Source organism: Amphibalanus amphitrite, unplaced genomic scaffold (genome assembly GCF_019059575.1).
Source record: "Amphibalanus amphitrite isolate SeventyFive unplaced genomic scaffold, NRLGWU_Aamphi_draft 001904F_arrow, whole genome shotgun sequence".
Lineage (NCBI taxonomy): Eukaryota > Metazoa > Arthropoda > Thecostraca > Balanomorpha > Balanidae > Amphibalanus > Amphibalanus amphitrite.
Genome location: NW_024883397.1, coordinates 70,990 through 88,003, shown reverse-complemented (window position 1 = coordinate 88,003; position 17,014 = coordinate 70,990). Strand labels below are relative to the sequence as shown.

The 17,014-nt window shown below is 50.8% G+C and overlaps 2 protein-coding genes across 2 annotated transcripts in view; one reads left to right on the top strand and one right to left on the bottom strand.

The window, feature by feature from the left end:
* The first annotated feature begins 1,145 nt into the window (after window positions 1-1,145).
* On the top strand, window positions 1,146-11,050 carry LOC122375727 (acyl carrier protein, mitochondrial-like). Its single transcript, XM_043355226.1, has 4 exons — window positions 1,146-1,506; window positions 8,979-9,089; window positions 9,643-9,730; window positions 10,809-11,050. Exons 1-4 carry the CDS (start codon window positions 1,345-1,347, stop codon window positions 10,898-10,900), a joined length of 453 nt encoding a protein of 150 aa, XP_043211161.1. The 5' UTR covers window positions 1,146-1,344; the 3' UTR covers window positions 10,901-11,050.
* Window positions 11,051-11,431: 381 nt separating this feature from the next.
* Window positions 11,432-17,014, bottom strand: part of LOC122375726 (glutamate receptor ionotropic, NMDA 2B-like) — a gene marked incomplete at its 5' end in the record, with an annotated part of 75,398 nt that continues 69,815 nt past the window's right edge. The window contains 4 exons of the mRNA XM_043355225.1: window positions 11,432-12,049; window positions 12,936-13,186; window positions 13,927-14,050; window positions 15,578-15,724. Of these exons, the coding sequence (XP_043211160.1) occupies window positions 12,001-12,049; window positions 12,936-13,186; window positions 13,927-14,050; window positions 15,578-15,724 (571 nt within the window). The remainder of the gene's footprint in view (window positions 12,050-12,935; window positions 13,187-13,926; window positions 14,051-15,577; window positions 15,725-17,014) is intronic.

The following is a 17,014-nucleotide window of genomic DNA, read 5'->3' as shown; positions in this document are numbered from 1 at the left end:
TGGCCATACATGGAAGCTAACTGCTGGTGTATCTTCAATCATGGCATCTCATTGGTGATAAGCATGAACATGCCAGTTTCACCAAAGAAAAGCCAAAAACTGCACCTCTGCAACAAGCTACGATAAAAGAAAATTGAAAAGAAACATGGCACTTGGCAGCAAATTGAAATTATTTAGAACAGGGATCCCCAAATTATTTCACCGATTTTCCATTGATTTTTAGAGCTTATATCTGTTCTTCTTTTGGTGTTTGGGTTTGCTATCATCAGTTAGCAATGTATGTGCCCTATTTGGTCATTACAAGTCAGTTTTAAGCCATTTTGAGTCCTACAACAAGGGTTCGTAATAAGAAAATGTACCTACCTAATAACACAGTACTCACATTCAGAAAAGAAGAAAAATCATCTATCAATTGCATGTTATATAATGCATTATGCAACTCCAACAGTTTCACACTTAAACCTTGACGCAAACATTGAAATGCAATGTTTCAGTTTGTACGAACAGCCTGACCCATGCGCAATCAGGTTGCAATTGACGCCTCTAAAACTCTGGGTGATACCTTTTGACTTTTCCTCTTTGATGCCAAGGACCGTCGACCGAGATGGACTGTTCTCCAATCAGCGTCGACGCTCAAATGCAATCTCTTTGTCTATAATTAAAAATTGAGCCCACACCACGCAACTCCTCCCCTTTGTTTACATTCATAAGCGTAACATGTGCGCCATAAATTTGTTCAACTGACGACAGCACTATTCCGCTGTTTTTTTTCTTTCACGACCGATAATACACCGCCGGCAACTTACTGTACTGATCCAGGCTGAAGCAATAACTCGTTTTCTGCTGTCAATTTACCAGATTTTAAACTCATATTACTTATCCACCCTAAGATTTTACCAGTTACTGTTATTGCATCTATTTATTTCAAGATGTTAGCCGATTCTATTTCAGTAACTGTTTTGGTGCTTATGTTTTGTGACCAAAACACCAACATTTGATTCAACGTATAGGATTTCATCAGTCCTTATGGCTTAGGGGGGATATTGAAGCCTCAGGAAGCCTTGTATTACTTGCTATGGGGCTTTCGTCAGTTCATCGCTCATTCCGAAAAGTAACATTTTGCGGTTTCCATCGGGGAAAAGTTTCTTTGCAAATTTTGCATACCTAAACATGTGAAAGAAAAGAAAATTGAATGTTCATTCATAATACCTAATTATCAAATATTTTCATTTCATAAGGTGCCACACTTAGCACAACACTTAGCAAACTTTTTGTTAAAATCACATTTTCAACAATCAAAACGAGTTTTGATTTGAGGCAGCGCTGTGCTACTGGCGAAGAATCATGGCGGCGTTCATCAGGGGTGCCCGGGTGGCAATTTTGCCCAAAAATGTGTTTTCGGCCACTACTGTTCGAACAGTTTCTGTTGCCTCAGTTCTAAGATGTGGCGATTTGCTATCCCGGGTACCAAACAGCTCTTCTTGTCTCCTTAGGCAACATAGAAGGGTAAGTAACTTTAGATTACATATATGACGCCACTGATACAATCTTTTCGTACAATTTAATGTTGAATTAAAATGAGTCAAGATAATATAATGCAATTATTTCTGAATATATTGTTACCTTTCAAATAAGAAATGATTGTAAGTTGGTGTTATTATTGTGTCAATTTTTCAACTCACCTGTTCAACTCCCTGAAAGGTATCGTGAAACTTGATGCCATGAAAAGATTAATTATAGTTTTTCAAAAGGACGCTGGCTCCAAGTTCATTACCGAAGCTCTCACATGCGTTATGGCAGCTTCAGTGTCTGGACAAGAATTTCTTACAAAAAAAATTGATTTCAAATTCAGTAGTCAAAACTATGGTACTTATTGAGTGGTACCTACCTACCCAAATATAGGAACTCCCATTTTTGGGAACGGAAAATATGGGAATGGGCGTTCCCATTTATGAGAACGGGAGGCGATGTTTCGGTCGTTCGCCCACTAAAACTCATTTGTAATTGTGCATCACGTCAAAAAAGTGCATAATAATTATGTAGAGTACCGTAAAATGGGGTGTTAAAGATCAGTTTTGAGGTGTTTCATTTTGTAACTCAAGAAGGGTTGGAGATAGAAGCATCAAATTATCAGCATTTTATGTGGAATTTGGTGCTTTACATGCCTGCTACATTAAACTTTTAAAAATAATTACCTGCATATAATTTTTCATCATTTTTCTTCACTGTCCCTCAGCACCCCAATGTGGGGTGTTAAGGGACACCTATATTAACTCAAGAAATGGTCATCAAATGCCCACAATTGGGGTGTGAAAGGGCACACAATTTATTGATTGAAATGTTTTGCATATTCTGTCATAAAACAAGTCAGGTTCATTCACCACTTATGGCCTTTTCAGCCAATTACATGTAATGCAGTTTACGCTTCTGGAAAATATGCTAATTATAAGGTAGACAGAATCAAAAAGTACTCTTTTGTTAGAAGGATGAAGAATAACCTGTTGCTCATTTTCATCATAAATAGAAAAATAAACCAATATATATTCTGGCGTGGCCCTTCTTCAGTGGTACAAGATCACAATAAAACAAGAGACGCTTCTTGACAATGTGAAACGCAAAGAAGAAGCCTGGACCAAACACAGGAAGAACAGAAAATCCAAGAGACTGAAACAGAAATACATTGAAGCACGAAATGAAGCTACAAAGGCGGTCAGAAAAGCAAAACATGAATTTGAGCACAAGCTTGCATCAGAGCTCAAATCAGATCCAAAGGCATTCTATGCTTATGCCAGGAGCAAGATGACAATAAAGGAAGAAGTGCTGACTGTAAAGAAGGAAAATGGGGAGATGACAACTAGCATGAATGAAACCTGTGAAGTGATGAATCGACGATTTCAGCAGGTTTTCAAGAAATCAGAGGGGACAGAACCACCAACATTGGAGACAGTTCTGGATGACAAGCTGGAGCAGTGTATCATTGACCCAGTGGAGGTAAGGGCTTTACTGCTTAAACAAAAGACACCATCAGCACCTGGCCCAGATGGAGTACACCCCATTGTGCTCAAGGAATGTGCCACTAGCCTTGCAGTGCCACTGTCCATCATCTTCTCTCGCTCAATTGAGTCGGGTCGCTTGCCTAAGGACTGGAAGAGGGCAAATGTAACACCCATCTTCAAAAAGGGGAACCGATCAGATCCACTGAACTACCGACCTGTTAGTTTGACCTCAGTGCCCTGTAAGATCATGGAGAAGCTGATTAGGCAGAAGATTGTTAACCATCTTGAGACGAACGACCTGCTTAGCCAACAGCAGCATGGTTTTCGGTCAAACAAATCATGCCTGACTCAAATGTTGGAGTACCTTTATGATGTTGAGAATGCTATTGATGAGGGGGAATGCGTGGATACCCTGTACCTTGACTGCCGCAAGGCATTTGACACTGTCCCACACCAGCACCTCATTGCTAAGGTACGAAGAATGGGCTTGAACGGACAAATTCTGCACTGGATAACAGACTTCTTGATTGGACGTGAGCAGAGGGTGGCAGTGCAAGGTTGCCACTCAGGATGGAGAGAGGTTTGGAGTGGAGTGCCACAGGGTAGTGTCCTGGGCCCAACCCTATTTCTGATCTACATTGACGATCTCCTGGAGGGCCTCCAGTCACGTGGGAAACTTTTTGCAGACGATGCCAAAGTTTACCGAAGGATAAGAAGCCCTGATGACCAGATTGTCCTCCAGGAAGATATTGACAGGCTGCAACAGTGGACCAAGAAATGGCTGCTTACCTTCAATGAAGACAAATGCAAGGTGATGCACTTCGGGACAAAAAATCCACTGTACACCTACTCAATGGGGGACACCACTCTTACCTCAACCATTAAAGAAAAGGACCTGGGAATCACAATAACGCCAGACCTCAAAGTATCAGAGCAGGTTACGAGAGCGGCAGCTGCAGCGAACTCCATGCTGGGAAGAGTGAAGAGGACATTCACCTTCATGGACAAGGAAATGTTCCTGCCAATTTACAGAACACTGATACGCCCTCACATGGAATATGCCATCCAAGCTTGGTCCCCGTTTCTCCAAAAGGATGTCAACAGGTTGGAGAGGATCCAAAGGAGAGCGACAAAACTCGTACCTGAACTCGCCAATCTCCCTTACCAAGATCGTTTAGACCAACTGAAACTGACATCACTGGCAGATCGAAGGGTTAGAGGGGACATGATTGAAGTCTACAAGCTGGTCCATGGACATGACAAGGTGAATGCTGGAGAAGAGTTTTTGAAACTAGAGACCAGTACAAACAGGGAAAGGACACGCGGACATGCTCTCAGACTGCAAAAGCCAAGGCATCGGCTGCACAGACGCAATCAATTTTTCTCCTCGAGAGTTGTGGACCAGTGGAACCAACTGCCTGAACATGTGGTACTGAGTCCAAGCATCAACGCATTCAAGAACAGATATGACCGTCATATGACACTGAGAAGAGGCAGCATCCTATGAGCATCCGCTCCCTATGCCTCTTTCCTATCTACTATGGTGAGCAAGAGAGATGTATGTGACACACATGAGGCAAAATACAATATTTTGAATCAAATCACTCACAGGTATTTTGCATGTGCTTCCGAGATAGGCATCGATCTAGATTTAGATAGTAATAAATAGCTAATAAATGGTTGCACAGTACATACATACAGGGTGTTGCAGATAAATTGGGACTAAGTTCATGACCTTACAAAAAATTTGCTATGCGGAGGAACATCATGGAAATTTTATACAATATAATTTCAACAATTGTTTTTCATTTGATATTGAAATTTTAATCCTAACCTATCGCGCAGTCATGGAGCAGCGTCGGAGAGAAACGATTGGTGAGTTAGTTCGCGCCGGACAGAGCGCGAAGGACATAATAAGTTTAACTGGGTACCCAAAGTCTACCGTGTACCGAACTATCGCGACTGTAGGAGCTTGAGGGGGTGTCGCTCGACGTTCTCACACACCTCGCAGTGACCGAAAACGGACACCAACATTCCTGAGCGGCTTGAAACGCTCGATACAGGCCAAACCGAGGACCTGGATGAACAAGCTTGCGCGTGCCCGTCACGTGAGCAAGAGCACCGTCAGAATTCAGATGCCTTTTTGCCGACGTGCAATAAGTCGAAAATGTCAATTTGCCGAAATGCTAATTTGCCAAAATGTCAATTAATCGAAATGTCAATTCGCCGAAATGTCAATTTGCCGAAAAGTCAATTAGACGAAATGTCAATTCGCCGAAATGCTAATTAGTCGAAATGTAAATTTGCCGAAATGTCGATTAGTCGAAATGTCAATTTACCGAAAAGTCAATTAGTTGAAATGTCAATTTGCCGAAATGCCAATTAGCCGAAACTAACCTAACCTAACCTAACCTAACTTAACCTAGCCTAACCCGCGCCCTGGTGGGGTCTGTTTATAACGCGACCTGGTGGGGGGGGGGGCTATTTTTTGCCCCCCCCCCTCGTATCTCCGAAACTACTGGACGGATCCGCGAAATTCAAATGGCGTTCGAAAGGCCTGTCAAATTTGTCGAGGGAAACCAAATTTCATTGACCTCGGGGTCACCGATGATGTCTCAGGTCAGGTCAAAGATAAATGTTTCACCGTTCACGGGTCATCTAGGGAATGCGCTATAACACCGAAGAAAACGCATTTTGTCGAGAATCAGCGATAGGGCGTCAGTTGCCTAGTACAGCCCACCGCTAAAGTAATGTAGGGTTTTACCAATCTCAACGGTTGGCTTTGACTGGCGATTGTTTAATGCGGAGTGATCGAAAAGAAGATGTCAATAGCTAAAGTTGCAGCTGCAAGGGTGACGATACATATAAGCTACATTCAAAGTTTCATTGTAGTCTGGCTAATCGTTCCTAAGCTTCAGAAGCAGAACATACCCATGACTGAAACCCCACATTACTTCTGCTGTGGACTGTACATATGTTGCTATAAGAGGTCACTGACATTACCAGGTCAGGTCACAGGTCAGGTCACCAAGGGTCACAGGTCAGGTCACATGAACCTAACTTTAGGTACTAAGGTTGTGCGATGCATGTTTTATGGACAATTTTTCATTTCCAACTCAATGGTGTTGGTTATAAGACTATCAGGTACGGCTTAGGTGACTTTCTGGTGAAGGTCAGGTCAAGGTCAGGTCAAAAAAGGTCAAATTTTAAAGTTGATAGTTTTGCATAAAATGGGTATTGATTCGATGCAGCTCGTCACGGGGAGTCTAACGGTGGTCTTTGTTTTGCGCTACGGGGTCTAGAATTGCTAAAAATTAAGTTTTAAAATTTGACGTCATCAGTTTTGAACCGTTTTTTTCGCTATAACTTCGCCAAAAAAAGAGGTATCAATCTCAAATTTGGTATGTGGATAGGAGGCGGTAAGGACTATCACATATATTCCGGTTTTTGCGAAATTCCAAAACTTTTTGCATTTTTCGGCTATTATATTCAAAAAATCTATTTTTTATTTTTGGGGTCAAAATCCAAAAATTCAAAAATCTGAGATAGCAGTTTTGTAGCCCTGTCAATTCTACAGCTTTTATGTCTTTATCGTTTTCTGTATTTGCAAAGCTATAGGCCTGACAGCTCTTCCCGCGAAACCCTTTTTTGGGTCGAAAACTGCAGAACATGACGTCACTCTGACGTCATTTCCGGCCAACCTATCATAGCCTTTGGAAAAAATTGGTCACAATGTATAAAATTGATGTCCGGGAGGGTACTGAAAGTTTGGTGACGATCGGCGCAGCGGTTCTGGAGATATATCGAAAAGTCTGGGGGGGGTCAAAAATAGCCCCCCCCCCCACCAGAGCGCGGGCTAACCTGTAAGTATTAAAGGGACACTCCCACCTTAACATTAGTTTTGAGTTGAGATAACCAAATTGGTGGCCATGGCCTGCAAATACCGGTTTGGGCACTCACAACATCGAAAAATGCTTTAATTCGAAGATATGGAATTTCAAACTTGCAGTTTTCGGATTATAAGGGGCTAATGCATTGGAATGCGCCCTTAGAATTTGTGACGTCAGCGGAGATCTAACGATTTTTAAATCTTAGACTAAAACCATCGTTAACACGTGGTGGTATACGCTGCTTTGCGCGCAACGTCTGCCGCACTTTAAGGCTGCCAAATTATTGCTTCCAAATAAAGTCGCTAGTAACAGGGGAGATCCAAAAAAGTAAACAAAAGTAAAAGCCTAATATCATGGATGAAAGAACCTGGATAGGAAACTCCTATTCCTTCAACATTACGGGCAGCGTTCCGGGCGATCGACCTGCCACCTAGCGTTCGGTAAGTATCGGGACTGGAAACTCCCGCCGTTAAGCATTACGGTCTATGGGGCAGGGGGACGCGGGGCGGCATGTTTTGAAACGGGTATTAGACCGCAATGCGGATTTATTTTTAGGTTTAGAAGCTATTTACGACAGACAAAATTGATCAGGCTATCGAATGAGACCAAAACTATTATTGTCCGTTCCCCACAAAAGTCGTACACGAGGGCCGAATACAGGCGACCTTGAAAAAGAGGGCCATTTCTAGTGTTTTTCTCTTACGCGGCGCCGGTGAACGCTTACGCGGCGCCAGTGAATGCGCGGCAGACGCGGCTCCCGCTGCCGCCGCGCGTGCCCTCGGGCACTTACGGAAGGGAACGCAATCAGCTGTTAGTTTCCAATCCAGGTTCTCCTTCATCCATGCTAATATCTTGAAAACCAGTGAATATTTTTCGGTGAAATTTGGTAGATATTCGTTTTCGCTCTTTCTGAACCAAGGGACATTACTTTCATGCCAATTCATTAACTTTTTTGAAGGTGGGAGGGTCCCTTTAACTTTAGGACCAGCTCACTTTTCAAAGGTAAATTTTACACCTTCTTCCATGTTTTGAGCTCCTAAATCCTGATATGATGCATACTTACATGTCACCAAAATATAAGAAAAACAATCAAACCTTACCTAACCTGACCTACTGATTTTTGCCTACCCGTGGATGAGGAAGAAGTTACTCACATGAATAGATTGCAAACAATAAGTCAATTATTTTTAGGTTAAGTGGTTGTATATCAGGCTTCAGGCCTTTGGCCTGTGTCTCTCCTGTTATCTCTCCTAAGGCATTGCCTTCGGCACTGCACTGCTTCGCCACGAGCAATTTGATGTCATTTACCATATTGTATTGGTGCTTTTAAACTTGTTTGTGCCCTGAATAATTATTAGTTATGAAATCAGGAGGTCAAAGGATATCATGTGATTTGCTTCTTACTTGGGGATCCGGGATTGGACCAAAAGTAAATTGGTGATCGGTCCTAAAGTAAATAAATACCAGCTCACCTAACCTAGCCTAGGTTTGCAGATTGAGATTTTTCAACTCATCAACATTTCGGTAAATTGACATTTCGGCAAATTTACATTTCGACTAATCGACAGCTCGGCAAACTGCCAATTCGGCAGATTGAAATTTCGGCAAATCTACATTTCAGCCAATTGACATTTCGGCCAATTGACATTTCGGCAAATGTACATTTCGACTAATTGACATTTCGACTAATTGACATTTCGACTAATCAGTAATCGACATTTCGACTAATCGACGTTTCGGCAAATCGCATTTCGACTAATAAGCATTTCGGCTAATTGGCATTTCGGCAAAAACGCATGTCGGCGAATGGCATTTCGACTTTTAGCACTTCGACTTTTTGACACGTCGGCAAAAAGCACATCGGCAAAATGACATTCGACGAAATGCCTTCGGCAAAATGACATTCGGCAAATAGCCTTTCGGCAATTTGTCTGGACACCGTCCGGTCTGTGGTGTCCCGCTGTGTCCGGTGTGGTGTCCCGTTGTGTCCGCCGGCTGTGTCCGCTGTGGTGACCGGCTGTGTCCGCGGTGGTGTCCCGTTGTGTCCGCCGGCTGTGTCCGCGTTGGTGACGGGCCGCTCGGCTGCCGGCAGGCGGAGCTGCAGACGCGGTTCTACTCGGCCAAGGACCCGCTGACCCTGGATATCATCCGGGACCGGGTGCTGCTCGTGCTCAAACTCTACGACAAGATCAACCCGGAGAAGGTGAGCCCCGCCCCGCCGGCAGGCTGCACTGACAGCTGGTCGGTAGCGGAGGGGAGCTCCCGGTACGGAGCGGTGTACCGGAGAGGGTGAGCCCCCGCCGGCAGGCTGCACTGACAGCTGGTCGCAGCGCCCCTGGCCCACAATACCCACACCCCAGCCAGTCAGTCGTCCCAGGTGGTATTGAAGATGCCGGCAGCGCTGTCTGCGCGGGCTGCTGGGAGGCGCGGGCGGCGGCTGGTACAGAGCCCTCCCCTACCCCGCCTCACCCGCCGAGCCGGGACTGGGCGTCTGGCGCAGCTCCCGGTCCGCGGGCCGCGGTCAGAGGCCGTGAGACGCTCTGTCCGCTGTGGCTGAGTCGCCCCCTGTCTGACCGTATCTGACCGGACTCCCGCTGCTGGCTGTGTGTCGCCTCGTATCTAACCGTATCTGACCGGACTCCCCCTGCTGGCTGTGTGTCGCCCCCTGTCTGACCGTATCTGACGACCGGACTCCCCCTGCTGGCTGTGTGTCGCTCTGTGTGGCTGACTGTATCTGATGGTATCTCTCCCGCCAGCTCACGGTCGACTCACACTTTATCAACGACCTGGGGCTGGACTCTCTGGACCACGTCGAGGTTATCATGTCCATGGAGGACGAGTTCGGTGAGTGGGACCGATATATACCCTGAGTGGGACCGTCCTGTGCCCACCTACTGCACGCTGCCGCGGTCTGTTACCGTATTCACTGATACAGTGCTCAGCAGCCTCTGGTCTGTTACCGTACAGTGCGCTGCGGTCTGCGGTCTGTTACCATATACAGTGCTCAGCGGCCTCTGGTCTGTTACCGTACAGTGCGCTGTGGTCTGCGGTCTGTTACCGTACAGTGCTCAGCGGCCTCTGGTCTGTTACCGTACAGTCCGCTGTGGTCTGCGGTCTGTTACCGTACAGTGCGCTGTGGTCTGCGGTCTGTTACTGTACAGTGCGCTGTGGTCTGCGGTCTGTGTTACCGTACAGTGCGCTGTGGTCTGCGGTCTGTGTTACCGTACAGTGCGCTGTGGTCTGCGGTCTGTGTTACCGTACAGTGCGCTGTGGTCTGCGATCTGTTACTGTACAGTGCGCTGTCTGTTACTGTACTGTGGTCTCTGGTCTGTTACCGTACAGTTCGCTGTTGTCTCTGGTCCGTTACCGTACAGTGCGCTGTGGTCTGCGGTCTGTTACTGTACAGTGCGCTGTGGTCTCTGGTCTGTTACCGTACATCGCTCTATGGTCGTGGTGGTGCAGCCCTGTTATATCGGCTGGGTTCCAGATTCCCGACGTGGACGCCGTTCAGTGCTCTCTGCGGTTCGTTATCGTGTTGTGCTCTGTGCTCTGTGCTCTGTGCCCTCTGCTGACTGTGCAATGCCCTGTATTGTGTTACTATGCCGTACTGACTGTGCTCTCTACTATGTTACTGTGTTCTGTGCTCTGTGCTGACATTACAGTGCTGCGTTCTTTGTGTTACCGTGCTGTGCTGACTGCTCTGAGCTGACTGTGAGATGCTCTGTACTGTGCTCTGTGTTACCCTGCGCTGTGATCTGTACGGACTGTGCTCTGTGCTGACTGTGCGGTGGTGTGTTCTCCATGTTACCGTGCCGTGTTACTGTGCAGTGCTCTGTGCTCTGTGTTGGCCGCGCTGACTGTGCTGACTGTGCTCTGTGTTGGCCGCGCTGACTGCGCTGACTGTGCTGACTGTGACCTGCAGGGTTCGAGATTCCCGACATGGACGCCGAGAAGCTGATGCGGCCGGCCGACATTGTCCGGTACGTGGCCGACCGCGAGGACGTGTACGAGTAGCCCCGCCCCCCGCCCCCCGCCCCCTCCGCGCCGCCCGGCACAGGGGACGCCGCCGGCGGCACGGCGCGCCGCCGGCATATTGATTATGAATTGTTTCTTAGTGACCTACCTATTGTATGATTGGGTGTGAAATAAAACGACTCCGATGTGGCTTGTGGCCGTTTACGGAGGCTCGGTGTCTATGTAGTAACGGCTGGTGTCGTGTCGGTCCGTGGTGGGGACATACTGTCCGATCGCTGGGGAGGGCGCTGCTGAGTAGTGCTGAGTGCTGGGGAGGGTGCTGCTGAGTGCCGGGGAAGGTGCTGCTGGGTGCCGGGGAGGGCGCTGCTGAGTGCTGGGGAGGTGCTGCTAAGCCGGGGGAGGTGCTGCTGAGTGCTGGGGGAGGGCGCTGCTGAGTGCCGGGGAGGGCGCCCCATCTGCGCGCCATGTGGACGCGGACCGTGCGGCGCCTCTCTGCTACCTCCGTCCGCCGGGCAGCACCGTCAACAGGGGACAGACTGATCAGACGGGTGGCAGACGCGGGGACAGATATACAGAGTCGGGCGGCTGTATTGTCGTCACACGGTGAACGGGCGGCCACTGGACGGTGGAGGTACGTACACCGGCGGCCCCGGCCTGGTCGGCGAGCTGAGCACGCGCCCCGGCCTGGTCGGCAGGTGGGCGAGCTGAGCACGCGACCTTACACATCGGTTAGGGGTCAGACAATGACCTGCTAGTGGTGTGAGATGAATTCCGACTGCGAGGTCGCCCACATCCGGTGATATTGATGGACATGGACAGCGATGAGTGGCAATGTTGAGTGAGTCGGCCGGGCGGTGGTCGATCAGCCGCCCAGCCCCAGTACCCGTCTCTGCCGGCCGCCGTCCGGCACGGCGCTATTGCATCAGTGGACAGGCTGGGTCCTCAGGCTCACTGTCACGTCATTTCACTACGCGGCGCACAAACATGCTCACTCTGAAGACTAGAAAACACCTCCGAGCTCCGCAAATATCACACTGCTCGGTAACCAGGCGGTACCCAGCCGCGGCACACAGCGCCGCCGCACGGCGAGTCCGGTAACTAGTGTTTCAGCGGCGGACGCTGCGCGGCGCCACTGTCGCCTATAGCACCGTCTCCAGCTCCGCCACCTGCCACGACTCGGCGGCCGGCCTGCGGGCAGAACGGGCCGACTGTCAGTATCGGGGGCAGAACGGGCCGACTGTCAGTATCGGGGGTGCAGAACGGGCCAACTGTCAGAATCGGGGGCAGATGGGCCGATTGTCAGTATCGGGGCAGAACGGGCCGACTGTCAGTATCGGGGGCGGAACGGGCCGACTGTCAGTATCGGAGCAGAACGGCAGAGGGTCAGTATCGGGGGGCAGACCATCGGCCTTGAACGGACCGACGGTCCGGCCGGCCGCTGAACATGAGACACACATGGCGTGGTAGGTATGTGTTCACACATTGTGGAAAAATAACGCAATAAGTGGCGCACATAAATCGGCTAAAATGCCACAGATGAATGAAATGAGAGACGTTCCCATGGGGTATCATCGGCTAAAATGCCACTCCATGGGAACGTGCCTCTACACTAAATGCTAGATAGCAATACTGACTGAATCTGAAGGTTGTCCGCTGCGCTGACAACGTCCGTACCGGGTCAGATGTCCGGGGACTGGCGTGGAGATCCCTACCCAGTGCCCACCAGGGCTGGAGGTGCACATCCCCTGGTCCGGAGGTGCCGCCCACCTGGTGTGGAGGTGCCGCCCACCTGGTGTGGAGGTGCACACCCCTGGTCCGGAGGTGCACACCCCCTGGTCCGGAGGTGCCGCCCACCTGGTGTGGAGGTGCACACCCCCTGGTGTGGAGGTGCCCGCCCACCTGGGCTGGAGTTGCACACCCCTGGTGTGGAGGTGCACATCCCCTGGTGTGGAGGTGCACACCCCCTGGGCTGGAGGTGCACACCCCCTGGTGTGGAGGTGCACATCCCCTGGTGTGGAGGTGCACACCCCCTGGGCTGGAGGTGCACACCCCTGGTGTGGAGGTGCCCGCCCACCTGGTGTGGAGGTGCTGCGGCGCGGCCGGCGGCCACCGTTCGGCCGACCGGCTCCTCCGGACGTGGTTCGAGTCCATGATGTCGTCGGGCCGCACGTCCGGCGGCCGGCGGCGGCTGGCCGGCGAGCCGGGCAGCCCGCGCGCGCCGCACTGCTGCTCCAGCGCCGTCAGGCGCGCCTGCGCCAGCTGCAGCTCGTGCTTCAGACGCCAGAGCTGGGTGTCGCAGGCGGCGTCCCGGCACCGGCGCAGCGACTGCCGCAGCACATACAGACATACACACAGTCAGCGACTGCCGCGCGGCACATACAGACATCGACTGCCGCGACACATACAGTCAGCGACTGCCGCGCGGCACACACAGACACACACACACAGTCAGCGACTGCCGCGCGGCACACACACAGACACATACACACAGTCAGCGACTGCTGCGGCACATACACAGTCAGCGACTACCGCGCGGCACACAGACATACACTGTCTGAGGGCCGCGGGACACTGCACCACCGATACCGGATGGCGCCAGCAGGCCCGGAAAGGTTCCACCTGGGGTCCCGAGCGTCCGTTACGGTCTCTGTCCTCTGAGTTAACTCTGAGTTGAGGGGAGGGATCCACGTCGGCCTCCCTCAAAGTGTCCTAGGCCCTCTGAGATCCGACGCCGCCTCTTGACAAACCTTGCCGTGCATATACCTAACAAGTCCGTCATGAACTGTGTGGTTATTAGCTATTATGTCATTACTAATAAGGGTAATTATATCAATGCCCATACGAATTACGATGATCATACAAGGGTCAAGGAACACAAATTCAATAAGCGTGAAAATCACACAAGGCACAAGCTATACCAAAATCCTTCCTCAGAGTCCCGCATCTAGGCATCTGCTGAGCGATTCACTATCGGTTGTTCCGCGGCGGGCTGGCGGTGAGCAGTTTCCGACTATAGTCTCCAAGGGGTCCGAGGGACCGTCCGTACGTAGGGATCGTGTTCGTACCTTCATGGTGTTTTGCGCCTCCAGTACGACGCCGCGGAAGTTGAGCGACCTTCCCATGCTGAGGGACATGAGCGAGCAGCAGCCGCCCACGCGGTCCACCCGCGCCAGCCGCGGCCGCACGTACCTGAAACAAGACAGCACGCCACTTCAGGCCTCACCACGGCACAACTTTGATGGGCTATCATTAGTGTTACGCAGCACTGACTTATACACTTACAGCACACGCCCAGTGTGACCCGTTGAAATACAGGATGAGCCGTGTGAATGTTCGATCGCCAGTATTCGCCGGGTCCGGTCCTCCGGCGCGGCGTTTCAGTGCCGGTGCAGAGGTTAGCGTGCCATACACTGTGGGCCGCCTGCCCAGCCCAGCTGATATCAGCAGTGCCCCGCTCTCTCCGCCCAGCTGATATCAGCAGTGCCCCGCTCTCTCCGCCCAGCTGATATCAGCAGTGCCCCGCTCTCTCCGCTCAGCTGATATCAGCAGTGCCACGCTCTGGACTCCCCACCCCTCCCAGCTGATCAGCAGTGCCCCGCTCTCTCCGGCCAGCTGATATCAGCAGTGCCCCGTGCCCCGCTCTGTAGCCCCCCCCCCCGTGCCCCGCTCGGAGCGCACGTCCGAACCGTCGCGTCACTGACCGGAAGTAGAGGTACGGGACCGGCGCGCCACTGACCGGAAGTAGAGGTACGGGACCGGCGCGCCACTGACCGGAAGTAGAGGTACGGGACCGGCGCGCCACTGACCGGAAGTGGAGGTACGGGACCGGCGCGCCACTGACCGGAAGTAGAGGTACGGGACCGGCGCGCCACTGACCGGAAGTAGAGGTACGGGACCGGCGCGCCACTGACCGGAAGTAGAGGTACGGGACCGGCGCGCCACTGACCGGAAGTAGAGGTACTGGACCGGCGCGCCACTGACCGGAAGTAGAGGTACTGGACCGGCGCGCCACTGACCGGAAGTAGAGGTACTGGACCGGCGCGCCACTGACCGGAAGTAGAGGTACGGGACCGGCGCGCCACTGACCGGAAGTAGAGGTACGGGACCGGCGCGCCACTGACCGGAAGTAGAGGTACGGGACCGGCGCGCCACTGACCGGAAGTAGAGGTACGGGACCGGCGCGCCACTGACCGGAAGTAGAGGTACTGGACCGGCGCGCCACTGACCGGAAGTAGAGGTACGGGACCGGCGCGCCACTGACCGGAAGTAGAGGTACGGGACCGGCGCGCCACTGACCGGAAGTAGAGGTACGGGACCGGCGCGCCACTGACCGGAAGTAGAGGTACGGGACCGGCGCGCCACTGACCGGAAGTAGAGGTACTGGACCGGCGCGCCACTGACCGGAAGTAGAGGTACGGGACCGGCGCGCCACTGACCGGAAGTAGAGGTACGGGACCGGCGCGCCACTGACCGGAAGTAGAGGTACGGGACCGGCGCGCCACTGACCGGAAGTAGAGGTACGGGACCGGCGCGCCACTGACCGGAAGTAGAGGTACTGGACCGGCGCGCCACTGACCGGAAGTAGAGGTACGGGACCGGCGCGCCACTGACCGGAAGTAGAGGTACTGGACCGGCGCGCCACTGACCGGAAGTAGAGGTACGGGACCGGCGCGCCACTGACCGGAAGTGGAGGTACGGGACCGGCGCGCCACTGACCGGAAGTAGAGGTACTCGCAGCCAAGCAGCACGGCCGACAGCAGGATGCCGCAGCCGAGCAGCAGGAACGTCGACAGGAACTGGTCCAGCGTCAGCGGGTTGCTGCTCGACTTCTTCTGCTGGTCGGGCCGACAGGCGCCCGTGAACCTGCGGCCAGACACACACACGGCCATGTGACGCTGCGGCGCTACTGCTGCTCCTCGGCCGCTGATCGGGTCTGTGCCGTTCAACACAACATACTGGTACAGGGTATCCTATTTCATGTAACATGCATCAGTGATGTCAAGTTCTTAGGTACGTAACATTTGGAGATCAACATTCAACAATGATCAAATAGCAATCAAACCAATGAGATAATAGGGAAAATCAAAGTCATTTCATAGAAATATCATATTTCTTCAAAGCATCTTAAGCATTAATGCTCCTTCAACATAGATAATACCAACAAAATACCGAATACGTTGGGTTTAAAATGCTGTTATGATATACGTAGACCGACTATCGGACTATCATACCTACTAGTTACTAACTACTATAAAATTGGCATCCAATGAACATATGTAGTTTATAATTTACAGCTTTGCAATATTTTGATTGTGTGCCTTCCATCTTTATGTAAGTTATTAGGAAATATGCTACGCCTACCACTTCCGAGATTCACTCATTCATTCATTCATTCATATCTAATCACCATCGCTTATGCGATAACAAGCAAAGTATCCTTATAGCGGACTAGGTTGGTAAAACGTTTGAGTTCGAATGTGTTTGTGCTCTTTATGTTTTATGCCACTGCCATAGCTTTGCTGGTGTAATTACGGTGTAATTACCCAATTACCTGGTGTAATTACCTTTCAGCCACTCTCGCCTCGCCGCAATTTAGGTATGTCGCCTGGTTTATAGGGTCTCTGCTAATTGCTTTCTTGCATTTAGCGTATAGTCCTAGGTATACGTAGATGCATACACCATGGCAGATTCTTCCATTGTAAGTAATAGGTACTACTACTGTCGTGACGGAGAATGCTCCACTGGATGTCATAACGATATGAAATATATGTACAGCCCTCTGCAAACTGCGTGGTAGGTATTCTTTTTTCGACAAAAACGAGAATAATGCGAATACTATGCTATCGGTCATTCGCAAATCGTAATAGCAAGACGCGCGAGACTCCGCGCCTTAGATTGGCGTTATCAGCGTATTCATTTTCCACCTAGTTCGGCAATAAAACCCAAAAGTTTGTATTTGCCCCCAAAACAAACTTTTGCATTTTGTTGCCACACGAGGCGCATACTTTGTTTAGTGATACACCTAATCGAAGGAGTGGAGCATGGCGCACCTATTGGCAGTGAGTTCTGACCGACTGATAGCATAGCCTCTGAGTTATTATCGGTTTTGTCGAAAAAAGAGTACCTACCACGCAGTCTGCTGAGGGCTGTACC